The following is a 15,024-nucleotide window of genomic DNA, read 5'->3' on the forward strand; positions in this document are numbered from 1 at the left end:
TAGCAAACTGTTTAGCATAGAAAAGTTGATACAGAATAGCTTTGAGGTTTCATTAAATCAACTTTAGACACCAGGCTATAGGTACAACCCATTGATGTGTAATCTCCAGAAAGACACGGGTTATGATTTGATTGAAGAATATCGTCTCACTCCAAGCCCTCTAGGGGTAGACTGAAGTGTCTTTTCTGACCAGCAAGGGGGCTTTCATCACCGTTTTTCCCGTGAAAGTATCCCACTGGGGTGGAGGGGGTGGTTAAGGCATTCAAAAATGGTGAGGAAAGACGAGGGAGTTAGAACTGAAAATGACGTGGGAGCAGTGGATCATGATCAGTCGGTGGCTGGAGACTCGCCCAGGGGGGTTAGAAGACTGAAATCACTATCAAGACTGTGGTCAGGGAAGGAATTGGGGCTCCTCTCACCGGACGCGTTCGCGCCACCTGTCAGACTGAAAAAGCTGGGCGATGCTGAGGGTACCAGGGAAAAGAGTACCCCGGGCCTCGGGAGAAGGCTGTGGACTGCTGGGTCTCTGCCTTCGAGGCGCTCATTTGGAAGGGGAGGGCAGGAAGTGGGGCGCGCTAGACCCCGCGGAGACTTCACGTGGTCTCTGGAATCAGGCTAGGAGACGAAGGCGAACGGGTGATGGTAGGGTGCGCGATACTGCGTGCCCCTCCCCTGAGCCTCTCAACTCCGCCTCTCGGACACGTGACCACAGCCGGGGCGGGGTTGGGGGGGGGTCCCCTAGCTCCCGCAGCATAGCTCGCTGTGTTTCTTCCCTCCCGCCGCTGTGCCCTTCTTCTCCCCAGTTCCAATCCCTCCGCCCTCCCCCACCTCCTTCCGCATGCTCCAATAGGGATTCGAGCTGTGAAGCGCCCGCCCCTCCGCCCTTTTCTTCGCTTTCTCATTGGCTGAAGCTTCAAGGACGCGTCCCGAGGGCGGGGGGCAGCCATTGGTGGGATGAGCAATCCGAGTTCCCGGATGAGGGAACATTCTGCAGTATAAAGGGAGCGGGGAAGGCGGGAGACAGCGCAGTTTGAATCGCGGTGCGACGAAGGAGTAGGCGGCTGGTTCTCGCTGGGTGTCTGACTAGTCCTTTCTCTGCCTTGCTTGTTTGAGCTTCAGCAGAATTCGAAATGGTAAACTTGGTGGAGACGCTCGAAGACTCCGCGGGTTTTTGCCGGCGGGAGAAAAACCCGTTACACACGGAGATGGGGGTGAAGCGGCGACGGTTGGGAACGCGCGGAGACAGGATTTGGAAGAGCAAGGGGAGGTGTTTTGTCGGCGGCGAGCGGAGCAGCCTCGGATCTCGCGGCGGGCGGTGACGGTTGGGTGGCGCGCGCAGCGCCGCTGGGGGCCGGCGGGCGGCGAGCGGGCGGACCGAGGCGCGCGGCCGCGCCGAGCGCGCGGCGGGGGACGGGCGGGCGGGGTCGCCCTTGCGGCGCGCCGCGGGCCGGAGACCCCGGCTGGGCACGGGGCCGCGCTCGCGCCCGAGCCGCGGCGCGGTGGGGGAAGGGCGCGCTGCTCTGGTAATCCTATATTCTGCGTTCCTCCTTCGCTCGCGGGCGTGTGCGCGCCGCAGGCTGGCGGTAAGGCTGGGAAGGACTCCGGAAAGGCCAAGACAAAGGCGGTTTCCCGCTCGCAGAGAGCCGGTTTGCAGGTCAGTGGTTGTTCGTGCATTCTGGGAATCGTGGCGTTTTTCTTTCCTTTTCCTCTCTTGTTTATCATCGCTCTAGATGAGCGTTTCGTCTTTGCGTGGGTGATAGTGTCGCGACTTGGTTTACCGATGCAATAAATATCGGGGGGGGGGGCGATCACGTGTGTCTGTGGTGGGGCGCGTTGCTGCACCGGCGTCCATGACCCTGCCTTTGGCGCGCGTATAATTAATTATCTTTGGCTCGTCTATCTTTGTGCATTTATGTTTGTGTATGCTAAAAACGAAGTTCCCAGTGGGCCGTATTCATCGACACCTCAAATCTAGGACGACTAGCCATGGACGTGTGGGCGCGACTGCCGCTGTGTACAGCGCAGCCATCCTGGAGTACCTCACCGCAGAGGTAAATGGGTGTACGCCTATAATCTGGAAAAGGTTGGGAGGGGGTGGGGGGAGGCGGCGAGAGGGAAGGAGGAAAGTGATGCAAGAAAACTCCCAGGCTCTGTACGCAGCGAGAAGCTTCCGACAACGCTAGAGGGGGCTGGTGATCATGATGGGGATCCTCCTGAGCTTGACTTTGCGGCCTTAGGAAATAAAATTGCGTGCCCTCTTTATGGCTTTTGCTTATCTTGCCATTCAGGTAGTGGGGGAGATGACAGTTGGTAGATATACCTTCATCATGAAGGTTTGATTCTTGTCTGGATCTTGACGTTAATGAAAGTTGGAAGGGGATTGATCGCATTTTGCCTTCTAGGTACTTGAATTGGCAGGAAATGCATCGAAAGACTTGAAGGTAAAGCGTATTACCCCTCGTCATTTGCAACTTGCTATTCGTGGAGATGAAGAATTGGACTCTCTCATCAAGGCTACAATTGCTGGTGGTGGTATGTAAATATTAACTTATAAATTTCTCTAGAGAAAAGAATTTGCTTTTAAATTTCCCTCTAGTAATTTTCAGTCTAAAAGAGGACACAGTATATTTTCATTGATCTGTAGTATGGTTGCATCATGAAATTTGATTTCTCTTACGTACTTCTGAATTTTTACTCTGCGCTTACATTGAAAGACATCTTCCAAGTTGAACATTAAACTCTTGGTTTTAAAGTAGTATGTTATTTTATCCCTTTTCTAGGTGTCATTCCACACATCCACAAATCTCTGATTGGAAAGAAAGGACAACAGAAGACTGTCTAAAGGATGCCTGGATTCCTTATTATCTCAGGACTCTAAATACTCTAACAGCTGTCCAGTGTTGGTGATTCCAGTGGACTGTATCTCTGTGAAAAACACAATTTTGCCTTTTTGTAATTCTATTTGAGAAAGTTGGAAGTTTAATTAGCTTTCCAACCAACCAAATTTCTGCATTTGAGTCTTAACCATATTTAAGTGTTACTGTGGCTTCAAAGAAGCTATTGATTCTGAAGTAGTGGGTTTTGATTGAGTTGACTGTTTTTAAAAAACTGTTTGGATTTTAATTGTGATGCAGAAGTTATAGTAACAAACATTTGGTTTTGTACAGACATTATTTCCACTCTGGTGGATAAGCTCAATAAAGGTCATATCCCAAACTAGTTGTGTATAAAATTTGCTTGATTATAGTAGGAACAGCTTTGTTTTGAATAGGTATCTTAGCTAGCAATAACTTAAGCACATTTCTTCCCTTGAAATTACTGTTAATTCTGTCTGTAGATCAACAAAGTTAAAAGGCCCAAGTTTTTTTTTTTTTAATACATTGTAATGAACTATTAAAAGATTTTAAAACTTCAGCACAAGTTGATGTTTTTTAGGCTAAGTTTAACCATCTGAGTTCATCAGCTTTGTTTGCTGTTTGTGATAGCAGCAAGCACTACACCAGCGCACTGTGGGGACTTGGGTGGGGTTGGGGAGCAGAGGCCAGGTAGGAAGGTCCTATATGCAGCTACCTACACAGTCTAAACTTTTCAGTTTAGACTGATAATGTTTGCAGTGTGCTACACGCTCTTTTGAAGTTTACTTGCATTAAATTGTTCAGTATATGGTAACATCTTTGGGGAACATACTATTCACATTTAACAGAGAATCAAGATTTTTTAAAGTCCTGAGTTACCATGTTTGCTGCTGTGGCAGACTATCTTTAGTGAACAATGTGTGAAAGTAGTTACTTTGTAATTAGGTTAAGTGGATCATTTTGACACTTTCTGGCAACTTCTTAATACCAAGCAAAAGGTGGGCCCTTTGCCTCCACTGAGGATACCAGCATGGCAATTATTTCACAAGGGTGATGATTAAAATTAGGTATACCAAGTTTACCTATATGAGGTAATACACTGCCAAAGAGCTGATTCCTGTCCTGTTTTGGTCATGGTTAGTAGCGTTTTGGTTTTCACCAGAATAAGTGCAAACTACAAATTAAGTGTTTGTACTTCTTGGGATGTACTAAGAGACAGTTTAATGGCACTAAGTCAGAGTATGAATGAAATAAGGCAATGAAACGGGAATTAGGGTCAAAGGACACCCTACTGGGTTCCTGAACAGCTGTGCCGGAAGCGGTGCCCAGGGACTGGCAGCCCGGTCCTCAACTGACCGAATTCTCCCTAGTCTGACCTAGGCTGAAGGGGGCCGGGGGTGGGGCCTTCGATCCCTGGGGATTTTCCTGAAAACGAATGTCCCCAACCCCACTCGTCGGCCGGTCGCCAGGAAGGCGGGCTGCCGCCTTCGCGGGCCGCGCAGGGGGTTGGAGGGCACCGCGTTGCTGAGGCTGGCGGCTGGGTCCACGCCGCGACGGAACCCCTTCAGGGGAGCCCCTCCGGCGGCCAGCCGGCCTGGTATCGCCCGCACGCCCCCCTCACCCTCCAGGTCGGTGGGCCCCGAGCCTGTCCGCGCCGGCAAGGATCAGCGAGCCGGTTCTGACGGCCCGGCGGTGGAGCCCAGCCCAGAAGCCAAAGGGATGCGGCTCGCGCCGTAGCGACCCGCGGGGGGCGGGGAGGCCGCCGCGAGGAGGCGGAGCTGCGAGCCCGCCAGTGCGCCCGGGCCCCGCCGCCGCGGTCGCCTGCGCTCCTCCCCGCTCGCCTTCGCACGCCCCCAGCCCCGGCCGGCCTTGCCTCCTCAGCGGCAGCGGCGGCGGCGGCTTCCGCCCCTCGTTGCTGAGCTCCCGCAGGAAACGGAAGAAGGCGCAAGCCATGGAGGGGAACCGGGATGAGGCGGAGAAATGTGTCGAGATCGCCCGGGAGGCCCTGAACGCCGGCAACCGCGAGAAGGCCCAGCGCTTCCTTCAGAAGGCCGAGAAGCTCTACCCACTGCCCTCGGCCCGCGGTGAGGCCCTCGGTCCCCTTCCTCCCCGCCCTGTCCCCGCGCCGCCGCGCAGCCCGCCCCCGCCCCCACCCTCGCCCTCAAGCAGCCGCGGAGCCCCCCACCCGCCGGACCCCGCCGGTCGGACCCCCAGAACGCTCCTCGCCGACACACCCCCGCTCGGGCCCTGAACATCCGGGCCGGGCCGGCCGTGGGCTCCCCGAGACTCCCTCCTCACCGGCCTACCTGCGAGATGCCGGCTCTGAGCCACCCGGCTAGAGTTGCCGGTTCCCCTATCGGTTTTCATGAATGTCCAGCTGTCATTCTCCCAGGAGATTCATCTGGTCCTGCCTTACCAGATGGGGCTTTATATCTGGATGTGTGGTTGTGTGACCCCCTCCCTCCTCATCCTCATCCTCGATTAAGGCCTAGGTCCCTAGTGAAGTGAGAGGAACAGGGCACTCAGTGGTTAATATACAGGTCCCTGGTTCCACCGCCTCTGGGGTGGAAAACGCTGTTCCCAAAGCAAACATTTTCGAACACCTGAGATGACATTGCTTTTCCCTGGGCGAGAGTTCTTTAGAAGAGAGGACCACAAGAATGATAAGAGTCAGTGAGGGTTTGCTAAATAGTGTCCGATTTGATAGCACCGTAATTATCGACAAATGAGGCACATCTTTAGGAACAGAGCTCTGGACTTCCATTAGTCGAAATCCTGCTCTTCTCTTGCTCTTCAGGCTCTAAAGTAATTATAGCCAGCACTTCGTGAGTGCTTGTGAAGTACCTACTGTTCAATATGACTTATTTCGTTTATTCCTCAGATCGATCCTAGAATTCATTTGACCAGGCTCACTCTTATGGAAACAGACCTTTTGATGAGTGAATGAATGAATGAGTGAATGAATGAAAATATCTTACCCAAGGTCACACAGTAATCTGTAGCAAAGTCAGAATAGTATTTGAGCTCTCCAGCTTCAAAAGGCCCTTAACCATGACATTCCATTATCTGGTCCATAGGATACAGTTTCACTTGAGGTTCAGGATATTTCCACGTTAAGAAGAAAATTAGCAATAAGTCAGTAAGACTGTGGGGTTACCTGTGTTATATTGTTGTTTTCTTAGTTTTTTTCTACTTATTGAAGTCCTTGAATTTCTTTACTTTTCTTTGTCCTTTTAATTTCCCAGCTGTTGAGGAAAAGGAAAGAGGGAAATGAAAGAAAATAAGTGATTTTTTTTCTTAATGTGGCAAAAACAGAAGCTTACCAACTTAACCATTTTTAAGTGTACAATTCCATAACGTTAAGCATTTTCACACTGTGGTACCAAAGATCTACAGAATTTTTTGTCTTAACAAAACTAAAACTTTATGCCAATTAAACAATTCCCTGTTTCCCCTTTCCACCCAGCCCCTCATAACCACCACTGTACTCTCTTAAAAATGTGGCTACTTTGGATACTTATTATATAGTAAGTGGAATTATTTAGTGACTTGCCTTTTTTTCACTGGCTTATTTAATTTAGCACAATGTCCCTGAAGTTTATTCATGTTGTAGCATAAATATGATAGTTCCTTTTTGAAGGCTTCATAGTATTCCATTGTGTGCATATACCACATTTTCAATATCCATTCACCATCTAGGAATAGATTGTATTGATAGTTTCCATCTCTTGGAAACCATCACAGTCTATATTGTAAATAAGGCTATAAGAACATGGGTGTACAAATACCTCTTTGTGATCCTGCTTTAATTGATTTTGATATATACCCAGAAATAGGATTGCTGGATCATATTGGTAATTTTATTTTCACATTTTTTGAGGAATTGCCATACCATTTTCTGTTAAGAGTTACACAATTTTACATTCCTACTAACAGTGGGCAAGAGTTCTTGTTTCTCCACATCCTCATCAACACCTGTCATTTTCTGTTTGAGTCTTTGTTGGTTTTTGACAGTACCCATCCTGGCAAGTGTGAGGTGATATCTTATTGGTCTTTTGATTTGCATTTCTCTCAAGATTAGTGATATTGAGGATCCTTTTATTTGCTCATTGGCCATTTTTATATCATTTTTTGAGAAATATTCAAGTCCTTTACCCATTTTTAAATTAGGTTATTTTTAGTTGTTGACTTATGCCAGTATGGTAAATCGCTTCAGTCTTGTCTGACTCTTCGTGACCCTATGGACGATAGCCTGCCAGGCTTCTCTGTCCATGGGATTCTGCAGGTAAGATTACTGGAGTGGGTTGCCATGCCCTCCTCCAGGGAATCTTCCCAACCCAGAGACTGAACCCACATCTGTTACATCTGCATTAGCAGGTGGGGTTTTTTTTACCACTCATGCCGCCTAGGAAACTTACCAGATGTCTGATTTGAAGATTTTTTTTCTCCCATTCTGTAGGTTGTCTTTTATTCTGTCGTTTCCTTTGATACACGAGAGTTTTTTCCTTTTGATATAGGCCTATTTGTCTATTTTTTCTTTTATTGCCTATGCTTTTGGTTTCATTAGAGCTTCCCTGGTGCCTCAGATGGTAAAGCGTCTGTCTGCAATGCTGTAGACCTGGGTTTGATCCCTGGGTTGGGAAAATTCCCCTAGAGAAGGAAATGGCAACCCATTCTGGTACTTTTGCCTGGAAAATTCAATGGATGGAGGTCCATGGGGTCGCAAAGAGTCAGACAGACTGAGCGACTTCACTTCACTTTGGTTTCATATTCAAGAAATCATTGCCAAGAGTTAAAACTTTTTGAATTTTTCTACTTATGAAGGCATAATTTCATTTAGTCATTATATAGTCTTAGGGGGTACTTCCCAGGTGGCATTAGTGGTAAAGAACCCACCTGCCAGTGCTGGAGATGAAATAGATACATGTTCAGTCCCTGGGTTGGGAAGATTCTGTGGAGGAGGGCAAGGCAACCCATTCCAGTCTTCTTGCCTGGAGAATCTCATGGACAGAGGGGCCTGGCGGGCTACTATCTATAGGGTTGCAAAGAATCAGACATGACTGAAGTGTCTTAGCACACATGCATGTAACCACTCCAGACGGAATAACTTGGCTTTTGAAGCCTCGCCTGTAACGCACTTGTAACCTTAATCTTGGGCAAGTTAGATAGCCTATCTAGCTTGTAGCTTTTCTGTCTGCAAAATAGGACAATAATGTACCAATTTCATGGGGGTGGCATGAGGATTAAATGAATTAATACATGGGAAGCACTTAATCGTGCTTGAAAATTTGGTGTCATTTCCATTTAACAAGTGTGAGACAGAATTTTTAAACCTGTAGTCTGTAATTCTTCTATGAAACAAGCAACTGGAATCAGTCTACTAAAGATACTGTAAGATATCAAAGCACAATGCAGCTGTTGCTTTTAAAGACATGAACATTGGAAAAATTAAGACAGGAAGAGTGAAAGTTATAGTACAATGTATTGTAAGGCAACATGTGAGTATGACATAAAGTGATTAGCTACAGTTGTGGTGTAGTCTGAAGACCTTATTCAGATATGGACTTTGCCTCTGACAGATCTGAGTTACTCTGACAGGGATAAGTTACTTATCATTGCCAAGCCTTGTTTAGTTATGTATAACATAAGGATTTCATTACAGGGTTGATGTTAGGTGAAATAGATCATGTGCAAATACTTAACAAAGTGTATTTTACATAGAATGTTCTCAGATGTATACTGGAATAATTTAAGAATCCAGAGGAGGAGGAAAAGATCTAGAACACTTGTATAAGCTCCTGATAAAATATTTAGTGTAGAAGGGAATTGAAGCTATTGTTTAAAATTAAATTAAAAATTTTTATCCCTGAATTTCATGTATTCTAGACCACTTTCACATCTTTATAACTTAGAGCTTTGGTTAAAAATATTCCTCTTGGATGTATTTTCATGCTAAGGTAGGCAAAATAAAACATTGCATTTTGATTTCTCTTATTTTTATATAGTGAATGCAAAGATGTGAGACAAAATTCTAAATTCTAGCTAAATTCCAGAGCTTTTGTCCCCTTTATAATTTTATTCTTGCTAGGTAAGGAATCTGATTGATAAACCACTTAAAAAAATTGGCAAGAGTTTTCCTTAAGGAAAAACTGCATCTTCAAAAGAATCTAGGACATTGCTTGCTTTCTAAGTATTTAGTTGAAATATTATTTTACAGTTTATTTAAATGGGCTTCTAAGCAAATTTGATTTATAACTTTCAAATATTTTCATATTATGAGTTTGGTTTACATTTGAAAGGATTAATATATGTATATGATGCTACATAGGAAATATAAACTGGGAAATATCAGCAAGAAGAAGTAAATTGCATTTTGATTTCTTGAACTTTATGTTTACTGGATTATTGATATGTTTTAGATTTTTACAGAGAGATACAGCCTCAGTTTTAATGCTTTACATTGCTTTTTTTTTACATTGCTATTTTAATACTTTAGTGTTTAATCCTCATTGTCAGGCAGTTTGAAGTATAGATTTTTTTTTCGGAGAAAAACATTTTAATTATTTTCAAGAGTTTCATAGTAATTTGAACCAAATGGCAGTCTACAGCTTCAAAAATGACCATCCTGTGTCTACTTTAATGAATAGTAACATAATTTGCAGCCTCTATCTGTACAATAGCAAATTAAAATAGTCCTCTTTTTATTATTTCCCCTCAGGTGAGAGCTATGTGTATAGATTTTTCTTCCTTTTTTTGCTACTTTATTTTAAAAAGTTCAAAGTTCTGTTCCCTTTACTGCTGCTGCTAAGTCGCTTCAATCGTGTCTGACTCTGTGCGACCCCATAGACGGCAGCCCACCAGGCTCCCCCATCTCTGGGATTCTCCAGGCAAGAACACTGGAGTGGGTTGCCATTTCCTTCTCCAATGCAGGAAAGTGAAAAGTGAAAGGGAAGTCGCTCAGTCATATCTGACTCTTAGTGACCCCATGGACTGCAGCCTACCAGGCTCCTCCATCCATGGGATTTTCCAGGCAAAAGTACTGGAGTGGGGTGCCATTGCCTTCTCCTCTGTTCCCTTTAGTCTCACTTAAAATGATAAAACAGTTAAAACTGTCATTTCACATCTGGAGTATTATCCAGCCTATTCCTTTGAAGATAATACCATTTTCTTTCTGTTTCTGACTTAATCAAAATTTATTGATAAGTGTAAATTATACATTCAAAACATTATTTTGGTAGCACTAGTTAAATATTATAAAATTATTTCCACATTTCAGCTAATAACCAAACTGTTTCAAACATTATAGTTGAAGAAAGAATACTAAACTTAGTTTTGAACCTTAATTTAATGGTTTTATGTGTTTATATCCATAACTGTCTTTCTGAGCCTCAATTTTGATATCTGTAGGATGGGGATATATTTATTCAGCAAATATTTACTGAATCTGTGCTTCCTTGTGGCAGGCACTATTCTCAGAACTAGGGAGTCAGTGATCAATAAGACAGTTCTTGTCCTCTTGGAGCTTACATTTTAGAGAAATGAAATAGGAAATCTCTGCTAGACACAAAAATGGTTCAGTTCCTATCATTCCCTTTTCCTTTCCTGAGCCACAGTTTTCTCATCTGTAATCTTCACAGGATTATTATGAGGTTAGTTTATTAAGTGCTATAAGAATTTCATGTATTAGTACAATGGCAAAAGTATTTGGATGATTCCTTGGAGTTACTTATATAATAATTGTCTCTTTTCTGTCATTTTTTATTTACCTATTTAACATAAAAAATTGCCTTGTTAGGATTAATCTCCATGGGAATTCAGGTACTCATTCCATTCTTAGTTAATATGTAGTTCTCCCTACTTTGCATTTATTCCTTGTATTATTTATATATAGAGCTCTTCCTCTCCTAGATTAAAAATTGTTCTTCTGTCAGGAACTATTTTAATGTTGTCATCTTTTCTACTCTTGTGGTGTCTACCAGTCTTTTGCATATACTTGTGGCATCTATAAATCCTGGTTTTCTGGAATGATACCTGTTTAGGTAGTTTTATCTCTTATCAGTGAAGACAATTTGTTCATAAATAAATGAAAAAGTTATAGCGGTAAGGCTTTTTGTGATAATATATTAACAAATGAAATTTTCCCACAACAGACAAGTATGGGAAAATGTATATAAGGGTTGTCGTTGTAGCAAAAATTTGGGAAGAGTCCATCACTGGGAATTGATTAAATAAATTGAATTGCCTATATATACTGTGCACTTAAAAACGATGATATGCCTCAGTAATTTTCCATTCAGTGACCCACCTTACCATGCTCATTGACTATAAGTTTCCAGTTGTCTTTACTGAATTCAGAGTTCAGCCTGCTGTCACTCCCCTATTGCAATAGTCCTGAATAAGGTCTTAAAAAATAAAGATGATGTGCACCTAGATTTATTGCTATAAAATGATATATACATTGAATTATAAACCTATTAAGGGCAGGCTACCAACATATGTAGATTATTCTCGTTTTGTTTCAAAATATGTAAAAAGCTAGACAGCTAGCCAACTAGAGTAGCTAGAGTTAAATATATCACAATGGTTGAGTGATTTTCTTTTTTCTTGTGTGTGATTTATAGATCTTTACTTTGTTATCTTTTTTTAATGAACTGAACAACATTACTTTTATAATCACACAAATAAAAGCTATTTTCAGTTTGCCTGGAATGAAAAATCTGTTTTCCAAATCATATATTCTTATTTTAGGTTTTGTTAGTGATGAGTATTATATATAATAGATGTGCAGCAGAACCTTATGAAATAAAAATAGATCTTAGTTATTCACTTTTGGATTATCCACATAAATATTTTTAATACTATGTTTATTTTTTCCCTGGTCCTTAATATGGGATATGTGTAAATTAAGTACAGATTACATTAAAACCATACAGATGACATTAATTAAGACATACAAGCAAAGCTATATGTCTGGAAAGTGAACATACAAAATAAGGTTGGACAGTTTTAAAACCAAAAGTAATCTGGTTTATAAGCAGATAACTTATATTGGTCCAACTAATGTTTGTAATACTGCACATTATTATAAATGTGATCTCATATAATAGCTAAGACATTTAATAGATCAGAAAAAGGTTGTGAGTTCCAAATTCTGGCAGTACTTGAACTGAACCACATTACCTTCTCAGGCATTGGTTCCAATGATTGTTAATACAGAAAACCTTGCTGATTCCATTTTTAAGATGATAAAACTGGATATTGGGACACAGAGGTAATGGAACTTGTTCAAATTTTCACTGTTTGGAGCCAAAATGCTTAGTGTGAGTGCACATATATACATAGCCATTGTTAAGCAGAACCCCTAGGCATTGTAGAAAGATGTTCAGTGTCATAATAACTTGAAAATTTAAAACAACTATATGATCTTGCTTTAGCAATATCCAGCATCTAGCTGTTAGCATGGGAGATGTCCAGAAAAACTGAGAGAATGTGTTTGTGCAAAGACGGAAAGGGAATGTACAGATAACTTCTAACTAGCATGCATAGGGACTTTGTGGCCACCTGTAAATATAAATACATATAACCACTTTCTCATCTGGTTTCACAATTTTTTCAAAATAATTTCTTCTTTTTAGGCTGAAATACTTCTATAAAGAGACACTTTCCCCTCACCTATCTTAGGGTTACACAGTGGTACAGTTCATATAGGAAAGGCAAGATATGATAAGTGCTTGACTGCTTTTATCAGTTTTCATGAAAAGGAATTGACTCCTGTTTTCCAAAAGCAGATAATATTATTTTTTAGATGTGGCCAGTGGAACCTCTTTAGGTTACCTCCTAAGTTTCATAGACACATTCCTAATAATCTTTAATAATTTTATTTTTCTTTGGTATGACAGAAAGTTTCAGGTTTCTCTTATACATTCCCTGTACTAGATCTTGAATCAACCATATCTCCAATGAGCCCTGGTTTCTTTTAGTGGAAAATGGTGTTTTAGTATCATAGTCTGGTACTAACAATGCTGTGGTTAATAGATTGGTCATTGTTTCTGTGCCTTTTCAGTGTACAGACTAGGGATTTTTTTTTTTTTTTAAGTTAAAACAGCTTATACATTTATACTAGTAAGTGAAGTTTAAATTAAGTATTTTGGGGTCTTTAAACTTTTCTTGCATATATTTCTATCTTTTTCTTTCTATAGTAGTAATCCTGGTTTTCAAGGCCATGGCAAATGGTAGAATATGTCATGTTTGTTTATTTGCTTTATGCCACATGATATATGTAATAGTTTCAGAGTAACATTACCAGTACTACCTCACTGATGAAATTACTGAAAACAGTTAAATTTTCTTTGCATGTGCTTTCTCCGTTTTCCCTCTTCATTTTAGCTTTTTGAAAATTCTGAAATACTTTGAAGCTTATAGGAAAGTCTTAAAAATAGTGTACACTTCCTATATACATTTCACTCAGTGCTTCCTATTTGATAAAATTTTACTGCATTTGCTTTGCCCTTTTTTTCTCCCTGCTATCTCTCTTCCACCCCCACAGGTATACAGTTTGTTCTTATATTTTTTCCAAAACCAATCAAGAGTAAGTTATAGACATGATATCCTATTACACCTAAGTAATTCAGTGTATGTTTTTTAAGATAAGGACACTCATACATAACACCAGTATAGCTGTCAGAGTCATGAAATTAATGTAAGTACCTCATTCAGATTCTGCCAGATCTCCCTGTTACATTGCATTTATTTGGCATATTTTGTTATCTAGATACCATCTTTTCTCTTTTCCTTTTTTAATTTTTATTTTATATTGGAGTATAGTTAATTAACAATTTTGTGTTGGTTTTAGGTGTATAGCAAGGTGATTCAGTTATACATGTATCCACTTATTAAATTCTTTTCCCATTTGCACAGAGAGATCCTTGTTGATTATCTGTTTTAAATAAAGCAGTGTATTTAACTCAAACTCGCAGTTTATCCCTCTCCCCTACTCTCCCCCCTCTCATTCCTTCTCTAAGTCTGCAAGTCTTTCTGTTTTGTAAATAAGTATATTTGTATCATTTTTTGAAGATTGCACTTATAAGCGAAATCATAAGATACTCAGCTTTCTCTGACTTAGTTCACTTAGTATGATAATCTCAGGGTCCATTCATGTTGCTGCACATGGCATTATTTCGCTCTTTTTAGTGGCTTAGTAATACCCCATTGTGTATGTGTGCCACGTCTTCTGTACCCGGTCGTCTGCTGATGGACTAGGTTGTTTCCATGTCTCGGCTATTGTAAACCGTGTATCGGGGAACAGTGGGGTGTACATATCATTTTGAACCATTTTTCCTCTGGATATATGCTTAAGAGTGGAATTGCTGGTAGCTCTGTTTTTAGTTTCTTAAGGAACCTCCATACGGTTTTTCATAGTGGCTGTACCAGTTTGCATTCAGTCTCTTTTCTTTCTTGATCTTGTGTTTTTGATAAATGCAGGCCAGCTATTTTATAGATTTTCCCTCAATTTAGGTTTGGCTGACATTTCCTTATGGATTTTTGGCAGGCATGCTATAGAAGTGATGTTGCATTCTTAGTGTGACGTATCAGGAACGTGCTGATTTGGTCCTTACTGGTGAGGTTAACTTTGATCACTTGGTGAAGTTGGTGTTACCAGGTTTGTCTACTCTAAACTTACTTTTTTTCCCCTCTTGTAGTTAATAAATATTTTGTGGGAAAATACTTTAAAACTCTGAATATCCTAATCTACAACAAACTTCCACCAGCTCCTTTTAACATCCAATGATGATTCTTTCCAGAATAAATTTCTGATGGTTGCCAAATGTTGGTTTTCTTATTCCATTATTCCTTCTACAGTTTATTAGTTGACATTCAACCATATTTATTAATATGGATTTATAGATTCTTATTTAATCTATTATTACCACTGTTCATTTTGATGTTCAGATTGCCTCAGATTTAATCGTAAGAGCCCCTTCAAGCTCCTGTGTCTTATGACATATCCTCATCATTCTTTGAATTTCTTTACTTTCAAACACAGAGTTTTCAAGCTCATTTTCTCTGCCCTGGGAATCAATTCTTTCCCCAGGAGTCCTGATTCTTTTTAGTGGATAATGATACTTGGAAACTAAGATATGGACACTTGATAAGCTCATTGCTACAAGTG

General features: G+C 41.6%; 2 protein-coding genes across 3 annotated transcripts in view; both read left to right on the plus strand.

The window, feature by feature from the left end:
• The first annotated feature begins 696 nt into the window (after window positions 1–696).
• H2AZ1 (H2A.Z variant histone 1) lies at window positions 697–3,216 on the plus strand. The gene is made up of 5 exons (XM_069593632.1): window positions 697–1,133; window positions 1,577–1,654; window positions 1,938–2,051; window positions 2,403–2,532; window positions 2,781–3,216. The coding sequence occupies exons 1-5, from the start codon at window positions 1,131–1,133 to the stop codon at window positions 2,840–2,842; spliced, it is 387 nt and encodes a 128-aa protein (XP_069449733.1). The 5' UTR covers window positions 697–1,130; the 3' UTR covers window positions 2,843–3,216.
• Window positions 3,217–3,786: 570 nt separating this feature from the next.
• The window catches only part of DNAJB14 (DnaJ heat shock protein family (Hsp40) member B14), a 41,357-nt gene continuing 30,119 nt past the window's right edge, over window positions 3,787–15,024 (plus strand). Inside the window, exon 1 of one of the 2 annotated variants that reach the window (XM_069593630.1) lies at window positions 3,787–4,939. In XM_069593630.1, coding sequence (XP_069449731.1) covers window positions 4,807–4,939 — 133 coding nt within the window. In that variant the 5' untranslated portion in view covers window positions 3,787–4,806. The remainder of the gene's footprint in view (window positions 4,940–15,024) is intronic. The other variant, XM_069593631.1, reaches the window with a different exon arrangement.

This window comes from Ovis canadensis, chromosome 6, assembly GCF_042477335.2.
Source record: "Ovis canadensis isolate MfBH-ARS-UI-01 breed Bighorn chromosome 6, ARS-UI_OviCan_v2, whole genome shotgun sequence".
Taxonomy (NCBI): Eukaryota; Metazoa; Chordata; class Mammalia; order Artiodactyla; family Bovidae; genus Ovis; species Ovis canadensis.

Coding starts and splice junctions, on each gene's coding strand:
- H2AZ1 (XM_069593632.1), top strand. Junction 2,052..2,402: donor TGGAGTACCTCACCGCAGAG/GTAAATGGGTGT, acceptor TTTGCCTTCTAG/GTACTTGAATTGGCAGGAAA. Junction 2,533..2,780: donor GGCTACAATTGCTGGTGGTG/GTATGTAAATAT, acceptor TCCCTTTTCTAG/GTGTCATTCCACACATCCAC.